The sequence below is a fragment of the Lepidothrix coronata genome, unplaced genomic scaffold (genome assembly GCF_001604755.1).
Source record: "Lepidothrix coronata isolate B3197 unplaced genomic scaffold, Lepidothrix_coronata-1.0 Scaffold294, whole genome shotgun sequence".
NCBI lineage: Eukaryota > Metazoa > Chordata > Aves > Passeriformes > Pipridae > Lepidothrix > Lepidothrix coronata.
Window position 1 is genome coordinate 599257 of NW_016690474.1, and position 19207 is coordinate 618463.

The window sequence follows — 19207 nt, forward strand, 5'->3', positions numbered from 1 at the left end:
CTAGTTGAATTCTGAGAAATTGAGATTCACACATTCATTTATTGAACAACAATGATGGTTGAGTTAGTTGAGGGCAGTAACTGTTTCCCAGTTGGGTGTATGTCATTAGCAGCTGGCTTTTGTTCAAGAGTCCACTTGCCACTGCTACTGAAGGAGTGGGCACCAAAAGGCTTAGCCTTTTTTACTTTCTTTTTTTTTTTTCCTCTGCCCTTGTGAGGCCCCAAAACAACTACTTGGCTTTCTGGATTTATCAGTTACGAGTCTAATCTAGTATCAGAATTTGTGCACATGGGAAAAGAAATAGGCTTAAAGGCCTAGTCCTGCAAAAGATAAGTGCATGGACTTTCAAATGCTTATTATGTCATTTAATTAAGAGATTGCAGTCATGCTGACTCAAATATGTACCTTTTCCCCCTGCAACTAGAAGTTCACAATTCATATGTTTCTGGTACCTACTGCATGTTTTGGTTGAAGTTCGTGATCTAGCTATTAGATGAATTCCTTGTGAATACCATTTAAGGATAGATACGCTTCACAGTGCTGCTTAACAAATTCCGTGGCCTCACTAATGAGACTTTCTGCTATGAATTTACACTATGAATTTGAGGCTGTGGTGAAAAAAATAAAACAACAGATGCACACATTTATTTGAAAGAAATCTTTTAATATAAAATGCTAAGCAAATTGTTCAAACAGGCTGATTTCATGATTGATAATCCAGTGCCCTTGGCATTGAATCAGTCCTCATTTTTTTAGAAAATATCACTTGATAAACTATCAGTTTTCTTAAACATAAGTGCAAGCAACCAACATGATTTACATGGTAAGGGCAGTTTTTTTTCAAAAGGTATAATTTGGCATTTAAGCTTGTATATGTAGTCCTTATGTGTTTGGTACAAGCAATTTTTTAACATTTGCTGTAAATTTGCTCCATTGTCATTATGCCATGACCAATGAGAATTTTTTTTAACACCAATTTTATGTTTTGTTTATAAAATATATAAAAATTTATTTGTGCTATCTAGATGTTAGTATTTATTTTCATACCTTAGAGACTACTATACCTCAATATTCCTTCCTAGTCATTCATTACATCCCTTTTAGGCCATCTCTTTTTGCAACCTTTTCAGGTTGTAAAAGGACAGGATGTTGTAAATGTGTGAGTGAATAAAGTGTCTTCTTTTTCATAGCACAAAGAAAGAAATGTCCAAACCAAAAACTTCATTCACAGTGCTATCAGTGTAAACTCATATAGTCACAAGTACAGATAAACAGTAATTTGGTTCAATTTAATTTACTTTAAAGATCAGGGAAAATATTAAACAAAAAAATCTGTAACATTGAAGACACTAAAAAATACCAGTTCAATAAAGCCAAAAAGAAAAACTAGTACTTCTCCTTGAAGGTATCAAAATGGTGAGAAAAGGGAAGGTACACAAGTAAATATATCCCAGTCACTAGAAAGCAGAATGGGAACTTGTTCACCATCAGTTGTTTTCATGAAAGAAAGCTGAGAATGATTCAGTTGCAGAGGACGAAGGTAAGACAATACTGAATCAGACACTTTTTCAGAATCTATTTGCAGATTGATCATTTGAGTTGTAAAATTAATTGGTACATTATCTTTGCTTGAAGCTGTGATGATGAAAGTAGTGAGGAAAAATACAGTAGCCTCCTGGGCCTCTCTTCTCAATGGAAAACTAGGAAAAGCAGAACAGTTCTGAACAAATGCGAAGCACAGATTATCTCTTGAGAATATGGGAATCCACAGTGAATTTAAGTTGGAGATGCACTAGAGCTACAATTTTTCTTTCGGTGCTAGAGAATAAAATAAGGTCACTTTCTGTATGAAGAATCAAGTACTCAAGACTAAAACACATTTTTCTTGCACGTCTAACTTTGATCTAAAGCTGGCTTTTATCCCCCCACTGATGTTCTCCCCTCTCCCCCTATCACCAGCAATGAAATTCCTTATTTTAACATAGGTATATAAAACTACACCTACACTGATGGGCTAGCTCCTTTAATTCTGACTAAAACTCTGATTTCCTCATTCAGAAGCTTCAGCTTTTAGACTTTCTAACAGATCCCAGTCAGGTGAGTTTGACAGACCTTTGAATATGAAGTGTTTCTCCTCAAGTATAGTTGTTTCTGTTTGAACTACTGTAATCACTGACCTCCAGTTTTCACACAAGTCTCCCTGTTCTTCCAGGCAAAATAAAACCTAGTTGATCTTCAGCCATTTTATCTTTGTTTCTGTGCTTTTGCGGTATCTTGTTTCTGTTCAGATTTGACCAAGTGTTTGGGTATTATGAAAGCACTACCATTATTACTGCAGTGAATGACATATTGGTGTGGGTTAACAGGTCTACCCTGGTCATCCCTCAGTCTACTGAAAATGTCACAGTACAAGTTGTTTAATTTTTGCTTTATCTGGCTGATTGATCGGCTACACTGAGAGTGCTCCTTTCTAAGGCTCTCCTTTTGTGTTTGAAGATTACACACATCTTCTTCCAAGTCAAGAATTGCATTTAGTTTGCGTTTACGGCAATTTTGGGCAGCTACTTTGTTTTTTCCTCTTCGTCTGATGTCACGTAGAAGTGATACCTGGGTGTCTGTCAGCTGGTTCTTTGCTAGCATGGTGTTGAAAGAGTCGATGGGCATGCTCACAACTTCATCGATTGAAAACGGTATTTTCAGAGCTTTTGCAGAGCATTCATCACTGCTATGGTTTGTATCAGTAGAATTATGGCACCTATCCTTTACATCGTTCGATTTCTTCATCCATGACTGTTGATGCTCTGGAGTGGATGCTCCTTGACTTGGCAGCTGATTGTAAGTGTGGTTATGAAGAAACTGCTGAAGTGTGGCTTCTCTAGGACACTCAGCGTCACCTGGATATTCCTCATGGTCATATTTAGTGTTTTCTTTGCAATGGCCATCAACAGCTCCTACGCCATGTGAAGGAGCAGATTTAACACCACTGCTGTACCCAACAGCATCTTCATAGCAGGCTGAATAAGAGGTGGTACTGTGACTTGAATTCAAAGATAGTCCCAAATCTGAGCCAGACTCTTCAAAGATCTGAGAAATTTCTATAGGACCAAAGTCTTCATCCAAAGCCAAAGACATGAGTTTAATTTCATCAAAATTATCATCATGGGCTGTTAGGTTTCTAAGGTCAGCTGCTGAAACCAGCCCTGTCAAATTTGGCCCATGAAGTAGTGATTCTGGATTCGTGATATTAGAACTTGACTGAGGAAAAGACTCTTGCCTTTGTAAATGTCTTGGTTTTGAATTTGATTGAGTTGGGTAGTCTGTTCTTAGTAGCATGGCATCAGGAGGACTGAAATAGTCGTGAAGTGTCTGGGTCAAATTTATATTGTGGTGTAAGGATGATGGGTTTTGACCTCTACTAGAAGTAGCAACTTGTGTATCGTCCAGTAAGCTCACCTAAAAGATAATGGGGGGAAAAATGGGATCTTTATAAAATTAATGCCTCTATATCCCTCGCCTACACAGTCACAATCAATTTGTTTTTTAATAATCCACTACTTGACTCTATTAAAGCCAAATTTTTATATGTCAAACTCTTCTTCTAGCTATTCTGAATGGTGTTTCCTGTCTTTACAAAGCATAACCTGTACTGGCATATGGCAAAAGGAAATGGGAAGGGTGCAGAAGTAAGTGACTGAAGGAATGGGAGAAGGACTTGCAAAGGACAGTGTGGGACTGATGAGCATTGAGAGGTATGGGACTGTTGCCAAGTGTACATCAAACTACACTTGTGTGTTACACCTGATCTGGTCTAAGAAAAGGTCTTTCTTGGAGGAGTGGTCATGGCCTGTAATGGTCCAAAGCTATCATGATCCCAGATATGGGGGCAAAATCTGGAATGATTTATTGAACACGCGAGTGCTATTTAAGGGTCTCGGGGGCTTACATGCTAATGAGGAGGCAGGGTTATTCTGAACAGGGGTTTCCACAGTCTATTAGCATTTCCAGTAACAGGGGTGACATAAGGGGAAAAATGGATTTACATTTCTCAGATACACTATTTACATTTTGGGGTAAAAGGTTTGATATTTCCAGTAAGCAGGGTTACATTGGGGAAGGGTGATCAGCTTTTACCAGAAAGAAGGATTTACACAGGGAGGGAGAAAACAATGGGATATCTGATAGCATCATGCAAAGTCTCTCTACATCCTGCTGAGGGAGATCAGGACAATGGATCTTGTTTGGTCTTTTTAGATGGTGGTTTTTCTCCAGCCCCTGTGGCCCAAGGTTTCCTGTTTAATCCTATCAGTTCCTTTTCTTTTGGTATCCAGTTCAGACTGCAACAATGGCCCTTCACTGGTAGTGGTATTGATGATTGAAGGGTGAGCTGGTTCAATGTGCTAACACGCTAGAAAATTAACTTTTTAAAGAAGATAAATAGCTCACCTACAGAAGTTAACCAGTGAGAACACTGGTGAATAAAAGAAGGGTGGAAGACAGGAACATTAGGATCTTGCTGTCACAGTCTCACTACTTTTCTTTCACAGTTTATAAAGCTTTGGGGGCTGTGAGGTGCCACATTTGGCTTAGGTCTCTTCTTAACTGACATCTGTTGCAACCAGATTTCAACCAAATTCCTTTGCTAGTAAGTTTAGAGGAAACAGCCCCCCCAAGATCACACCTTTTTTGGATGTCTTTTGACTTTAAATTACCATTCACTGTTTCTTTACAAAAATAAAACTGATGTGTGATCCCTCAGCCCTGAAGTCCAAACAGTAAACTGGACTGATAATGCTCCAGTAGCATTAAGGTCCACCTTTTCTGGGCCTGAGTTATAGTTGCTGGGTTCTAGAAGTACAAAGCCACTGCCTGAGATTATGTCAGGGTACTTGCCAACAAGCAGAGTAGTCATATCCATAGATGGATACAAAATACTTGAGAATGTAAATACATTTAGTAGGAAGCAAAAAGGATTCCTCCATCCTTACTGTGTTGCAGGAAAGGGCTTTTGGATTGCCATTCATTGAACAGACAATGTAAAAAGCACTTTCCATAGGGAAGGAATGATGTACCATAAAGACCAGAACATCTTAAAGTCTCTATTATCCTTACTGAGAGCTCAGGTAACAGAAGAAGTCTTGCCTTATTTCTCCTAGGGAGTTACCTTGTACTAGACCCCCTGTAGAATAAAGACTTGATACCTGGAAGGATCAATCCATTTTCAACAGATAGATTGTCAGAAGATGGCACTGCATAAATAGTCTTAAATAAAATATGGAACTGTGTATTGTTAGAGCTGCATGAAGGCTACAGCCAAATTCCTTTCAAATTATGAGAATGAAGAAAACTAAACTGATGAACTTCTGCATCTTGTTAGCGTGCAATGCATTACCAGAACTGAACAGAGGAGAAGGCTAATTTCTGGGCTGGGAGGCACTATCCAACCTAGAGATTATCAAATCTAGGTAGTTATGTTCCCAAATCTAGGTAGTTATGTTCCCAAATCTATGAAGTTATACGGAAAACACTATTGACCCTGGAAGAGGCTCCTACGATGAAGTGGATGTAAGATGCCCTTGAAGTGTTGCAAAAAAGGAATGTAGAGAATAGCTTCATGGTTAATGATTGCAGCTATGAGCTGTGGGAGAGAAGGGAGACTCCAATTAAAATAACTACTGGGTTTTTTTTGTCAAGACAGGCACACAGAAAGTAAACAATAGTATCAGAAGGCCAGAAACTGAATGGGTTTGCTGCTAATGCTGACTGACCTGATTTGCAGTGAAGATGGGTCTGTCCTCCTTGAGGGTAGAGACCTTGTAAGCACATGACCCAGTATTTATGACAACTGTAATCTTTCACCATAAATGCTCAATAGCTGCTACTGTGTAATAACTCAGTGTGGCTCTGGAGAAACACACCAAGAGCTGCTGTATAAATATGAAATGGCATTAGGTTTCAAAAAAGCAACTATTACTTGAACTAATTAGGTTGTCCAGTGGCTCCATCCAACTTTGAACACCAGATCGCAGTAAAGACAGAGCTCTGTAGCTTTCATATCCCAGACAAGTTCCTGGGGAAAATTTTTCAAGTAGAGCCAATGACAGCTGCTGTAAAAGGTGGATAGGAGCATCTTTAGCATCTTCAGGTAAGATTTACTACATTGATTTGCTGGTATATTCCTGGAGTGGGTGAGGTAGGCTGTGGTTATTAGATGAAACAGAATAAGTCATTACCCAGTAATTGCTGACTGTATTCCAATCTATTAGCAATACATATTTTTTCTCATTTACCTCTAGCATGTTTTCCATCTGCGATGACAGAAGCTGTAAATAGCCCTCGAGGGAGAGAAGGGAATCTACATGGTTGCGGTTGCTCTGTGACAGAAGAAAGAGAAACATGTTGTAAAGGACAGTTATTTTACATAAAAGGAGGTAAAAATCACAGTCTGAGAGGAAACAGAGCACAGCTCTGTGAAATAATGCTGCTGACCCCATCATCAAGTCCTCATACTGATGGGAGATAACACGTTGCTAGAATTAGCAGAACAGCTCAGCTTTCACAAGGTCTCAAGAAGATTGAGTGCCCTTTTCATTGTAGCTCTCAGGGAGAACAAACCCCAAAATGCACAGAATGGTCCAGTGTCCCAAATGGAATTCTACATCCAATCATTAAGCTTTACATAAATGGTGAGAGCAGTATAATTTATCATCCATGTCTCTAGTGTTTGTAGGCAAACAAAGCACAAGCCCACAAGCACAACACCTTCATGATGAAGGAAATCAAACCAAATTGAAAAATGGTTATTTGCAAGTGTTTTTTGTAAACTTTAGAATATTTCAACTACATAAACTGTACTGGGGGATGGAGAGGAGGAGGTGATTTTCGAGAAGGTGTACAAGGGCATCATTCACAAAGTATCCTCTAAAGTGACCATTCCTTTCCTGCCCTTGCAAGGGATATTCCAAATGAAAAGAGGAAATAAAATATTCCTTTCAAAACCTTTAACTCCATTTCTTTTCACTTCTCCTTATCTTGATAAGGATATATCCTCCCTCACTTCCTCTTCAGAGTTTTCTCCCACTTTTTTCATCATTTACTTGATTTATGTCTTTCTCCTCCTCTTGCAGTTCCAGCTGATCATCTCCTCGGTGTGGACAGCAGTCATCCAAAGCTTCCTGACATGCTTTCAGATCAACATCCTGAAGATACAAACAAAACAGTTCTATTACATAACACACTGTCAAAATCAACCTTTAAAATGCACTTTTTTCTTTTTTCTACAGCTATAGCATTTCAAATAAAATATACACTGAACAGGTCATGTGGATGAACTGACTCTGTGGACTTTGAGGGCAGAATGAGACCAGTGTCAGTTCGGGTGGGCAGCCACCACTGACTATTCTGATGCCTAGAACCCATCTGCAGTAGAAATGGACACTGGAAACAAGTTCTTCTAATACAGACATAGGATGATGTGATTTCATAAAAAGTTCGGCCTATCGATGTCATTTGTATGTCATTTCACAACAACATATCCAAGCCAGATATATATTCAATGATGGAATTATATATATATGGCTGGTTAGCAAAATCCCTCACTTACATGTATTGTAATAGCAGCTCTGTTTCCCATCACTTCACTACCCATTCCCATTTATCCAAATGATGAGTTTTTTTAATCTCTAGTGATGAAGTTGTTCAGATTTAGTGGTCTCAGAAGCAATCTTCAAGTTTTGTTTTATCTATAGTCATATCATCAGACTTCTAAAATATTTATTATAGGGCTTGTATTGCTAGGGTATGAAGGAAACAGTGCTAATTTATATTTTTTAAAAACGCATTTTTAAAAAATATGCTGATATTTCAGCTTTTATAGGGCAAGTCGGTGTTATTAAAATGTGAAACTCAGTGGAATGGCAGCCAGGAAACCAAGTGGCCACACTGTATTAGTTCCACATATTCCCAACAAAATGCCGGGGCAGGAGCAGAAAAGACAAGCTTTCAACAGCAGCAAACATAATGAGATGGTGTTCTGTTCTAAAAATCACAACAGATTTATTTACTTTACAGGTTTGATATGAAAGCGTAAACTATATAAAAACTGCAGTTCTAATAGTCATCAAAACGTATAAGAGTTTTTAAATTATTGCTTCATACAAAACACATTAAAGATTAAATGTAAAAAGGTTTAAAACAAGATATTGGAGTAAGATTAAGTATATTTTCAAAATAAATTATTATTTTCAATTTTATACATTCTATTTAAATATTTTAAAATATGAAAATTATTTTTATTTTAAACTGATTTTATTTTTTGCTTTCAATTTTTCTGAACTTTCTTTTCAAGATTGGAAGGGAACTTTAGCTTTATAAACAATCATTTGTAAAAAAAGATAGACATACAGGGCACTCATCTGTCACTGTGATGTAAGTACTTTCCTTCAATGATGCCTAACACAATTTCCAGTCATTAGAAATGATATTCCAATACACTATGTCTTCTTTGTCAGCCGCGGTTGGAAATGACCAGATGACTTGTTATTGCCAACTATGAGAAGACAAATTTACTTGCCTGAACACATACATACACGCACAAAACAACAACAACAAAACCCCAACCAACAGTTTTCTCTACGTAGTAAAACAGAAAAAGAGGCAATTTAGTACACAGGACACTGAGAACATGGTATGTAGCTACTTGCAAACACTTAAATGAGTTCAATGGAGCTACTCACAGGCATGAAATTAGTCCCATAGTTATGTGCTTGCAAGATTAGGGGTAGTCTTTAATTTTACAGAGAACCAAACTAATATTTATCCAATGAATATGATCTGCTGATCATTCTAATTAATAAAATTCATCACCATCAAAAGTGAATAAGAAATCAAGGACAACTGCTATTAAAGACCTGGAGCAGCTCCTCTAGAGCCAAGTGGCCTGGAAAGATGCTCTTGCAGCAGAGTCTTCAGCTGCTGAACAAAACAGCAAATTCATTATTCTCTTGGCTGCAGAAGAGGCAAATACAGGAAATAGTTATAAATGTGATATCTATAGTGGGATACCTCAAAAAACCCACAGTAAACACTGGTTTTGAATACAGAAAGTATAAGAGTGACAATTCAATGACTCCTATTGAAATTTCCAGGGGTACAAACTTATTTCACTGCCAAAGAAAAGAAAAGCTTGCAGTAACTTTTGGAAGATTCCATGGCATGTCCACAGATCATTTTAAACCCTCACAGTTCAACTTGCTTACAGTGCAAATCTGACTGCAAATGATGTTGGTCTGCTAAAATCTACGATGGAGATGGTCCTTCCCAAGACCATTGCGAGGAGAACTGAATTTTTTATGTGCCTGAGGGGCAGCTCTTTTCTGAGGGGAAATTAAATGCTCCTGAAGCTCACTGAAATTTGTGAAGACTATAATGGATTCAGTTTCCCCAGAGTGTCAAGGACAACTGAATTTTCAGGTCTTTTCCTATCAATATATAAAGCTATTGACCACTAAGGAGATGGGGAATATTTCCAAACACAAATGTTAGGATTTCTCTGGAGTCTGCATTGATTTTTATGTATTTTTTAGGAAAAAAAATATAATCTATTTTCTCTGCTCAGCCATAGACAATATCTTGGTACCTTTAGTTTCCAGGCTGAGAGCCACCAACTGCACTACAGGATCACATACAGTTTTGCCCTAAGGACCCTTTGGCTTAAGCACAGCATGAAGGTCAGAGTCTCCATCCTTTTTGCTTTTTTTTGGTACAAAGTTCCTACTCATGTGAATGGAACAGAGGTGCCAATGGGGATGGGAGGGAAGCAGGGTCTCACATTTGCAGACATGACCATTTCCTGTAGCTTACCAAAGGGAATGTATCATCTCTTCTGAAAGAGTCTAATAATGCTGCACCATGTGGCTTTGAATATTAGTCTTACTAACACTGTTTCTTCCTCCAGCAGATAGTATTAAAATATACTCATGGCTGCTCACACTGATTGTTACTGCAATAAGTTATCCATACTCAGAAAAAAACCTGTTTTCATCACTACTAGGGCAGTTTCTGAAGGATCATGGCCCTGTAACCAGCTTTTCACAACAGTGGTGGTATAGATACAGCACATGTAAGATTGTTCACATCACCAACTTCTACATATGCGATCATTTCAGTGAAACCCTCTATGGAAATCGAGTAACGCAACCAGAACCTTTTCCTCTTCATTTCTTAGTTTTGGCTTTTGCCAAAAATCCCTGGATTGTGCTGATAAATGTTTATACTCTGACATTACACTTTCCACCAGCTTGTAGGTCTTCCCCAGTGATGAAGAACAGCTGAACAGTACAGCTCAACAACAGAATGCTTCCCAAGTGCCTGTGCATCACTTGGGATTGACTGCTGGACTACTGGGGAGAATAGGAGGTACATCTCCCCTAGAAACAGCCATATTATGCTTTTCAATAAGGCATTTCTTTAAAGATAACATAATTTTAGAGCCTGGATATACATCTAATGACAAGAGGGACTGGGTGTAGATACTACTTACTCAGTACTGTGCTGCCACACTTGGTGTTTCTGTCCTGTTCCTTATTTTGCAATAATGGTGTCAGAAGAATAATTGAATTACAGTAATACCACTATGAACCCAAGAGATCAGGACAGCATGTGGTTGTCCCTATACAGAGAAAAAGACTTGATTTTTGCTGATTGTGGAAGACTTAATGTTACCACCAAGCCCATTTACTGCAGCAGCCTTTCCACTTCTACCACTGGAGGGTGTGGAAGTTCACACCTCCCACAGCAGGCTGTTTCCAAATGCTAAACTGCAACTCTACCTGAAGGCAACCTTTGATTTGCATTTGGAAGGATTTCTGCACAAGCACAAAGCCAGAGAATTAAACTGAAACTCCAAGAAAAAATAATAATTAAAAAAATAAAATCTCAAGTATCTCGAGTTCTCGTCTTGTTTTTGCATTTACTAGTCTGAGTTGGGTTAATGAACAATCTGAGACTAAATCTGATTTACCAAATTATACACCAGCCTTGTAGGAGGAGGGCTGGGCTCTAACTGTGCATCTGCCCTTTTCCTAAGGCACAATTTACCTCAGGTCAGCTGTTGACTTCAGTTTGTCAGTCTATGGAATATGAAAAATAGTAATTTATGTCAAATCTGCTACTTAAGGTGGCTCCACACCCATGTATTACCTGTTGTCCATAAAAGAATGTATAGGGAGCAGAACCTGTAATGATAACAAAATACGAATAGGCTTATGTGATGTATTGGATGGGTGAACAAGGCACCTCTCTAGGAGCAGCAGAAAGCACGAACATGCTGTTTTCAGCCATTGATCTATGTGGAGTTGGCAAACGGGGCTAAAACTACACAGCTCAGGGCTACAAGTGCACACAAATATCTGAACTAGCTCTGGAGTAACAGGAAGGTCTTGCCAGAGCAGAACAAAGCAGACAGGGTAATTTGCCTGGGTGCACACATAGCACTGAGGGGGGCAGGTGGTACCTGCCCCTTGAAAGCTGTTTCACTGCAGTCAGACTCTGAGTTACCATTACAAATATCCCAGTGCCAGAGCAAACGTACATGACCACAATTATTTGCAAAAGGACGTTTTATTTTGTGCTGATTACTCATGTATCCCATTCCCATGCTGTCTTCTAATTACTCTACATTACATTCTCTGTTTTAGTTGTCAAGCTTTAAATTGCTTCATTGATGTCATTAACCTTAGAGACGATTTTCTGCAAACTTCTGTCCCTTCTCCTTTATTAACTGCATTTCTCTGTTAAACTGGTCCTCTCCTTGTTATTAGCTGAAAAGATGCAGCACAGGCCTGGTGATCTTTGCCACATTTTGAATAATTAATTAGCATTTCCAGAACAGAATCATAGAATGAACCTTAAAGATTGTCCAATACCAGTAGAAGTTACGTAAAAGAAATACAGCCTCTAGTAACATAACCAGTAGTTCCATTTTGCTACTTTGTAGGATTAAATACAATTAATAATTAAATATAATGATGCATAGCCAATATCATTCAGCTCTAAGGTTAATGATGTTGCTTTCTGCCTGTATACTTTAACTATGTGATGATAATTAATCTCACCAATTGATACCTACTTAATTGCAGTTAAAAAGGAAAACATTTCTTGCTGTTTCTCTATATTCATAATGAGCCCTAAAATATCCTGAAAATACCAGAATAGAAGAGTACTCTATTATTTGAAATGCAACCACGGTTTAGAAAGCATGGAGGGTGGAATGGTGGATGGAAGCACCAATTCCATTTTATGTTATATATAGCTAGGCTTGAAATGACAATAAACCCTGCTAATCAACAATTCAATTGAGTAAATCAAGTGGTGCATAGCTGTGACTCCAAATGTGGCACCTGTAAAATGTTTATGACATATCTACTCTAAATCCTAATGATACCATCTGGGCTTCAATCAAACACACATGTGAGAGGCACTCCCATGTGTTGCAGTGAGATGGTAGCCCCTCTCTAACCACGTGCATTTCAGGGGTTTATATAGTATGGCTCAGCTACTACAAAACACACATAATCTGTGCACTCTGTTACAACATAAACACAAAATTAACACCAATCTACTCCCCAGATGGAGGCAGAGAAAGGTACAAGTGGAAGACACGGACAGCAATAGTGTTACCACTGATTTCAATTAAGACATCAGTTGTCATCCTGAAAACAGCTCAATATCCTCTTTAAAATGAACTTTTAAAACACTTTTAACATATAGACCAAACAGGTTTACACTCCAGCCATTTGGTCCTGCCTGTGTTGATGTTTTCCACCAGAAACTGATTTCATCCTAAAGGATGCAATATACCTGACAGTAAATGTGATTAAGGTTATTACATTTATTCAGTCACTCTTTCAGATTGAGCACAGTAAAAAACAAAACAAAAACACACCTGCCCCAAAAAAACCAACCCAAAAAAACCCAAAAAAACCAAACCAAAAACCCAAGAGCTCTTTCTATGCCTCTATGCCCAAGATGCTTTCTATTCTGGTCGGTGAACTACATGACATGAGGGTTCTGTAAGACACCTCCCTCCCTTCCTGCTGTGCGTTTACCCTAGATTGGTTGAATATCCTCACTGGTATCATGTAGTCACTACTGAATAAACATAAAAGTATCCAGGGACCACCTTTTCTGATAAACCTTTGTTCACAACTGAGCTCCAGATGTTTTCCTTGTGAGGTATTCTACTCCCAGCTTTCCTAAGGTACTGACACCATTGCAACACCAAACGCCTAACAACTCATAGCTCTGAATAGGGAAAGCTGTTAAAATCCCAGTCTGACACTTTATTCCTTTAGGATTTGAATATCTTCACCTTCCCTCTGACACTCTATGTAATTCCTCTTCTATTTTCCACATTTACCACACTCCAATTCCAATATTCCCCTCATCTACTCTCACATGCACTTTTCATGCACTTCCCTCACTGGAAATACCTTCCCCACTTTCTAGAAAGCAGGAAAATGCTGCTATAGGTCAGCCCTACACCACCAACTCACTCTAACACCCTTCCTGCACACTCCATTGACTTGGCTTTTTCAAACCCTTGTGCCTCCTGCAAGACATCATAACAAAAGTCAAAAATCACAGTCTTTCAAGACCTTGGAAGTTTGAGGTTCTTCTCTTACCCCACCTGTCTCTGGAACACCAAGTGATCCTTCCCACAGCTCCTTATGAAACCTAGGTGAGTTCTGGCTAACTGGTAAGAGCCATCCACAAGCAGGGACCCAGCCCATTTATCTATTTGTGGATGTCCCTCCACAGCAATATTTCCAGGTCCTAGTGCTGAATAAGTTCGAAAGAAAAAAAGAAAAGAATAATTTGAAATACGTTCTGTAAGCTAAGCACACAGCTTCAGTGGGACTGCTCTCAAATGGACTGGAGAAAAGCCTTCAGAACAAAACAAAAAAAAAATCCGTAACTCAAATTATTCTTCCTCAGTGTAAATATTTCAAATGGTGCCCAAAGTCTGGGATGGATTCCTGCCTTCCAGTACTTCAATACCATGAAACTCTGCCTCTAACAGTGTTCAAAGAACTGTGCTTGTATGAGGTTTTACATAACCTGACTCAAACTGCCCTTTCTAAACAGGAACATAGAGACAACAGTACAAACAATACAAATTATCCACTGTGCACCTTCTTCCTTAAATTTTGTAATTCACAAACTGTTAATGTTATGCTGTTAATTAGTAATAAGAGTAAGTGTTCTTTAATCAAGTGCAGGAATTCAGCTTTTGGGAAGGCTTTCAAAACCTGAAAAAAGAATTTAATACATCCAGATATAACAAGCCTACTTGATTTGGGTGGGAGATGACCCTTCCTTCTCTGTGTCAGCCTGAGCTGGAGCTTGTCTCATGAACTGTGCAATGACCCAGCACAGCTACTGCTGCCCTTATTCAGGCACTGCCTCTTTCGTGACGTGGGCTGTATCAGTGTTTGGGGGTTCATGGGATTTGGAAAGAACATTTTTACTCTAAGATTTAGAGAGATAAAAAGCTGAAGAGCTACGTAGTCCATTCTTGCTAATCTAAATATTTTCCCATGTATATTCTGTAAAAGACAAAGAACCCACTGAATTTTTAAACTCCCTTTCTTCAAATGCCTAGATACATATATACACACATAACATGCACACACAGAAATATTGATATTAAAAAGAAAAAAGAAGGGGAAAAGAAAACCACTGAATCAAGTAGGGCGGCTCTGAATTCTTGCAAGATCTTCAGCTAAGATGTTGTTGTATGATAACCTTCTTGAGACTTTCTCTGTATTTGGGAGTTCTATTACCATATACGTAGGACTGCTGCCACGCTTGCAGCACTAAGGACTCTAGTTTCTCCACACACAGTTTTTAAGGTGCTTCAGAAAATGCATCTCATTCATTTTGCATATGGACTTAGAGCTTAATGTAACACCTTTTAGAAGTGTTATTGGGCCATTGTTACATAGAGAAGTTGGCAGGGTGGGGCACGAACTGCATCTCAAGTTATGTGCCCATGGAATGGCTTCTCTTTTTTTCCCACCATTATAAGACCTATACTCAGTGTCAGCTGCAAGTCTTGCCCACCCCACTTTTTTTTCCCTGGATTTTTCTGTGCTTAAAGCTTCAAAATGTACATAGCCACAGAGTGCCTCAATTTCAATTTAGTGTTTTCCTTAGAAAAGCTATTTCCCTGAGCAATCCAACAATAATTTACAAACACATTGGGAAAAAATAAGCAGACATGCCTACCTTTACCTGTGTAAGTCAATGTATCCTACTCACATATGGCCTACTCAATGGGACCTACTTGTGTGAACAGGTTAGAGTAGGAAAAAAAAGTTAGGCACCATGTGTTCAGTAGTGGATATCAGTATTCAAACAGGCACTGAATATTAAGGAGTAAGTGGTGCTCCCCTTATAAATCCTTTCTTAAGAAAAAAACCAGGATTGCAATCACTTTTTTCAGCAAACTGTGAAGAGAAAGACTAGGTGCAGCAAAAACATTGTTGTATCTGAAAAAAAAATACCAGGAGAAATAATCAGCCCCCAAAAGACCAGGTTCACTTTTAGGCTTTTTATCTCTTTCCTTTGCAAACATGCCACTGGAGCCTTAACTCTTGATCTGGGTTGCTCTGCAAACAGGTCAGACTTGAACCACCTTTCATTACTACAGAAATGAATCCATTTTCTTGCATGAACTGATGCATGTTTTCTGGCTATTTGAAGTAAAAGTTAATTACTTTTTTCTTCTTTTCCTCTGAAGATGTAACTCATGGTTCCCATACAGGAACCCTAGTACCTTAGTCTCAATCTTAAACATCCATGAAAGCCAAATCTACGGGCTGACCCAGATCAGAACAGCACAGAGGCACTAAACTAATACTCTAAGCCATAGGGCACATCTTCTATCAACCACCCACTATTACCTGCTGTAGGCAATGCAGGACAGTGCAGCATGGACAGGACCTGGAAAAAAATACTTCTTTTTATGTAGTCTCTGCTGTGCTACAAACATTTTTATCCCCGGTCCTGTTACACACATACATCTAAGAGAATGAACAGCAAGACACTGAGATAATATGATTATTTTCTCCATTAAAAGGTGTATTCCATAAGAAACATGCTTTGTTATTTTTATTACTAAGGCAATTATTGTGGGGTTTACATTTCATCAGCAAATGTAAGTTTGATTACAGAAATGAATGGGCTGACTCCAGTCTGCTGGGCAGCAAGCTGAGTGTAGGAACCCACCTGTTTGCTTTACCCATTGTCAAAAATGAAGTGCTCAGCCTGTCCTAACACTACACTGCACCTCATCTTAGCACAGGACAGAAAAATAGGCCAGGAAAACCCATTCAGTTTAGCATGTTTCAGCCATTGAATTAATTTTCTTTTTTATCGGCAGTTGTCTTCCAGAGTAGTTTTGCATACCAGATCCCTAACAATGGGGACCAACAGCTTGCATTGTGTTGCCAGCAACGTTCTCAGCAGGGACTGGAGTCCAATGAATAAAATTAATCCAGGGTTGGATAAATCCAGCTGCTAACTTTTCACGATGCCACACAATACCAAGCAGAACAAAACAAATACTTTCATCTGTTTACAGAGACTCCTTGTCTTGATCTAGTGTGGATATGAGAGACGCAAAAAATAGCTCAAATCTAGTTTTACAAAAGGCAAAATGAAGGTTATAAATCAGCTGAACCACTCTGAAATCCATCATACTATTACAATAACATTTTGACAACACAACTACACTTAGTCAAATCTACCAAAGGTCACCTTTAAAACAAAGATCAACTTTTTCCTCTGTGTTCCATGTTTTAGATTTGCCATGTGCTTCAAGAAAAGTCTGGTGGAAGAGACATAGGGGTTTTCACATAAAAGTCCCTTTACCTTTTAGGTCAAGAACTGAACACTGCATTATTTTGCTTCAATCATTGTTTCACTTAAATAAAATGTGCTAAAGAGAGAGGCACAGACCTACATTTAGCAAAGAAATGAATCATCTTCTCTCCACAGAAAGGACTGATCCCTTACAGTCAGGGTGTTGAAACTAGTTTTTCAACTACTTTACAAAAATAACCAAGCTAACGCATGGGGAAATAGGGAAATAATAAAAAAAAAAAACAAAATAAAAAGGAAAAAAGAAATCTACCCTGTATGACAAATTTAATAAATATCCACTAATGCTGGTCTATTAATTCATATTAAGAAGCAGCTATTCACAGTGGTTCTTAACCAACTTGAAAAATGTTGGTAGTTCAACTTGATATTTCAAAATGTACTGAACATCAGTCACAAACCCACCAACTCGGCATTCCTGTATCTTTTGTATCCACTCAGTGTATCACAAAATTCCCAGATCATAAACTACTCAGGAAACAATGAAACCCTATGCCAACAGAAACTTAACTGAGAAAAGCTGGCCCTGCAACTGAATGGCTTGGCTAATCTTTAGACTACAGCTGTGCACAGCTGTACAGCTCTGTGCAGGACAACGGCCTGAATGGGTGCAGGCAGACAAAAGTGCAGTAAGGGCTGCATGTGCTGTGCCCAAGATAGGGACACTGGTCAAGATGCTGCACTGATAACAGAGGGCCGATAAAAGGAGGTTAGTCCCTGCAGAGTAAGTCCTCCGAGATGTATGAAATGTTCCTGACAAGTGTAGTTACCCAGTACACACACGTGCCCTGTGCCAAGATGAGGGGTGCAGCGTGTGATGCACTGTGGAGAAGCTGCATTTCTGCGGCCGCGCGATATTCTTGAGAAACCTTTGTGCCCACATGAAAAAAACAGAGACGATTTCCGAGGAAATGCCACGCAGAACTGTCCGTCCTGGCCTTGCAACCCTGCCTGGCAGGTGCCAGCGGCGCTGGGGCCAGGAGTATGCCTGGGCAGCTCTGCGGGGCTGCCCCCGCTCCGGTGCCGGGAGCCTCCGCCGGTCACTCCGTTCGCAGAGGCTGCGCGGCATCGCTCCGCAGCACCGCCCCGCTTGGGCTGCCCGCCGTCCGGGACCCCCGCCTGGGACACAGGGAGGGCACGGGCCACCCCTCCGGCGGTGTATGTCTTTTTTCTTTTTTTTTGAGGGGGCGAGGGGAGGAAGGTAAGCGTCTGGCTCAGAAAACCGTCCTCCTTCGCGTCCCCACAGCTCGTCCCCCACGAACACCCCCAGACCGCCCGCCCGCCCGCCGGTGCGCATCCCCGTCGTTCGGCCGAGGCGGCCGGGGCAGAGCCGCGCCCGCCGCTGCTGTGCCGGTGCCTGCCCGTCCGGGACAGCCCCCCGCGCTCCGAGCCCTTACCTCCGCCATGGGGCAGCGACTCCGCGCGGGGCCACCGCGCCGCCCCATCCTCCTCCCGCGGCGGGGCGGGGGCGGCTCCGCCCGGGCGGGGCGGGCACAATCGGGCGGCACCGCTTTTCCCTCGGGGCCAGGGGCTGGGGCTGGGGCTTACATCCGCTGGGGCAGGTCCGGGAGGTTCGGGGGGCCAGTGGCCCATGGCTGCCCGGCGCAGTCCCGCCGATCCCCGCAGCCGACGCGCCACGTAGGTGTGTGTGCGCGGGGGCAGACGGACCAGCGGCCCCGGCCCCCGCAGCGTGCCGCAAACCCGCCCTGCGCTCCTCTGCTCCCCGCGCACACCCCGCGCCGCCGCCCGACCCTTCTCACGGGCGGGAGGCGGCGCCGGAACGGGACGGAGGCGCGGACACCTCGGCAACCCCTCACCGCGGGCTCGGGAGCCCCATCTGTGTCCTGGGAGCTTCCTGCGTGCCCGGGGGCAGAAAGAGTCTGCTGTTGCTGCAGCGAGCTAGAAATAAAAGGGACAAGTTAGGAAGGACAGCTGGGAGAAAAAAAAAAAAAAAAGCAAAAAGGTTTTCCACCTGCCCCCCTCCCCCTTTTTAAAAAAAAAAATAAATAAAATACGGGTAAAGCTTTTAGCTACAATCAACCCCATGTCTAAGTATCTCTCCAATGGCTCTGCTTTCTGACCTATTGAACTGCATTTTCCCTCAGCAGTACACAAACTTACCCTCATACATGCTAGAGATATCTTTTCCAGCTGTTTTGTTCTCTCTGTCCTCCCAAAAAACCCTCTTATCGCTTCTCATCACTTCTACTTATCTGAGTGTTTCAGACTTGTTTTGGCATTTACAAGGCATTTGCGCTGTTTGGGC

General features: G+C 40.6%; 1 protein-coding gene across 1 annotated transcript; it reads right to left on the reverse strand.

The window, feature by feature from the left end:
• Window positions 1-38: 38 nt before the first annotated feature.
• NFE2L3 (nuclear factor, erythroid 2 like 3) lies at window positions 39-18390 on the reverse strand. The gene is made up of 4 exons (XM_017837157.1): window positions 18339-18390; window positions 7095-7196; window positions 6288-6371; window positions 39-3453 (listed from the first exon to the last, which is right to left on the reverse strand). The coding sequence occupies exons 1-4, from the start codon at window positions 18384-18386 to the stop codon at window positions 2245-2247; spliced, it is 1443 nt and encodes a 480-aa protein (XP_017692646.1). The 5' UTR covers window positions 18387-18390; the 3' UTR covers window positions 39-2244.
• Between the last annotated feature and the right edge of the window lie 817 nt (window positions 18391-19207).

What these genes read in the sequence shown, in the direction of transcription:
- NFE2L3 (XM_017837157.1), bottom strand. Translation starts at nt 18,386, where the DNA reads ATGGGGCGGCGCGGTGGCCCCGCGCGGAGTCGCTGCCCCATGGCGGAG. An exon ending in GTCGCTGCCCCATGGCGGAG is followed by an intron (nt 7,197 to 18,338) that starts GTAAGGGCTCGG and finishes TTGTATCTTCAG; the next exon opens with GATGTTGATCTGAAAGCATG. An exon ending in AGATGGAAAACATGCTAGAG is followed by an intron (nt 3,454 to 6,287) that starts GTAAATGAGAAA and finishes ATTATCTTTTAG; the next exon opens with GTGAGCTTACTGGACGATAC.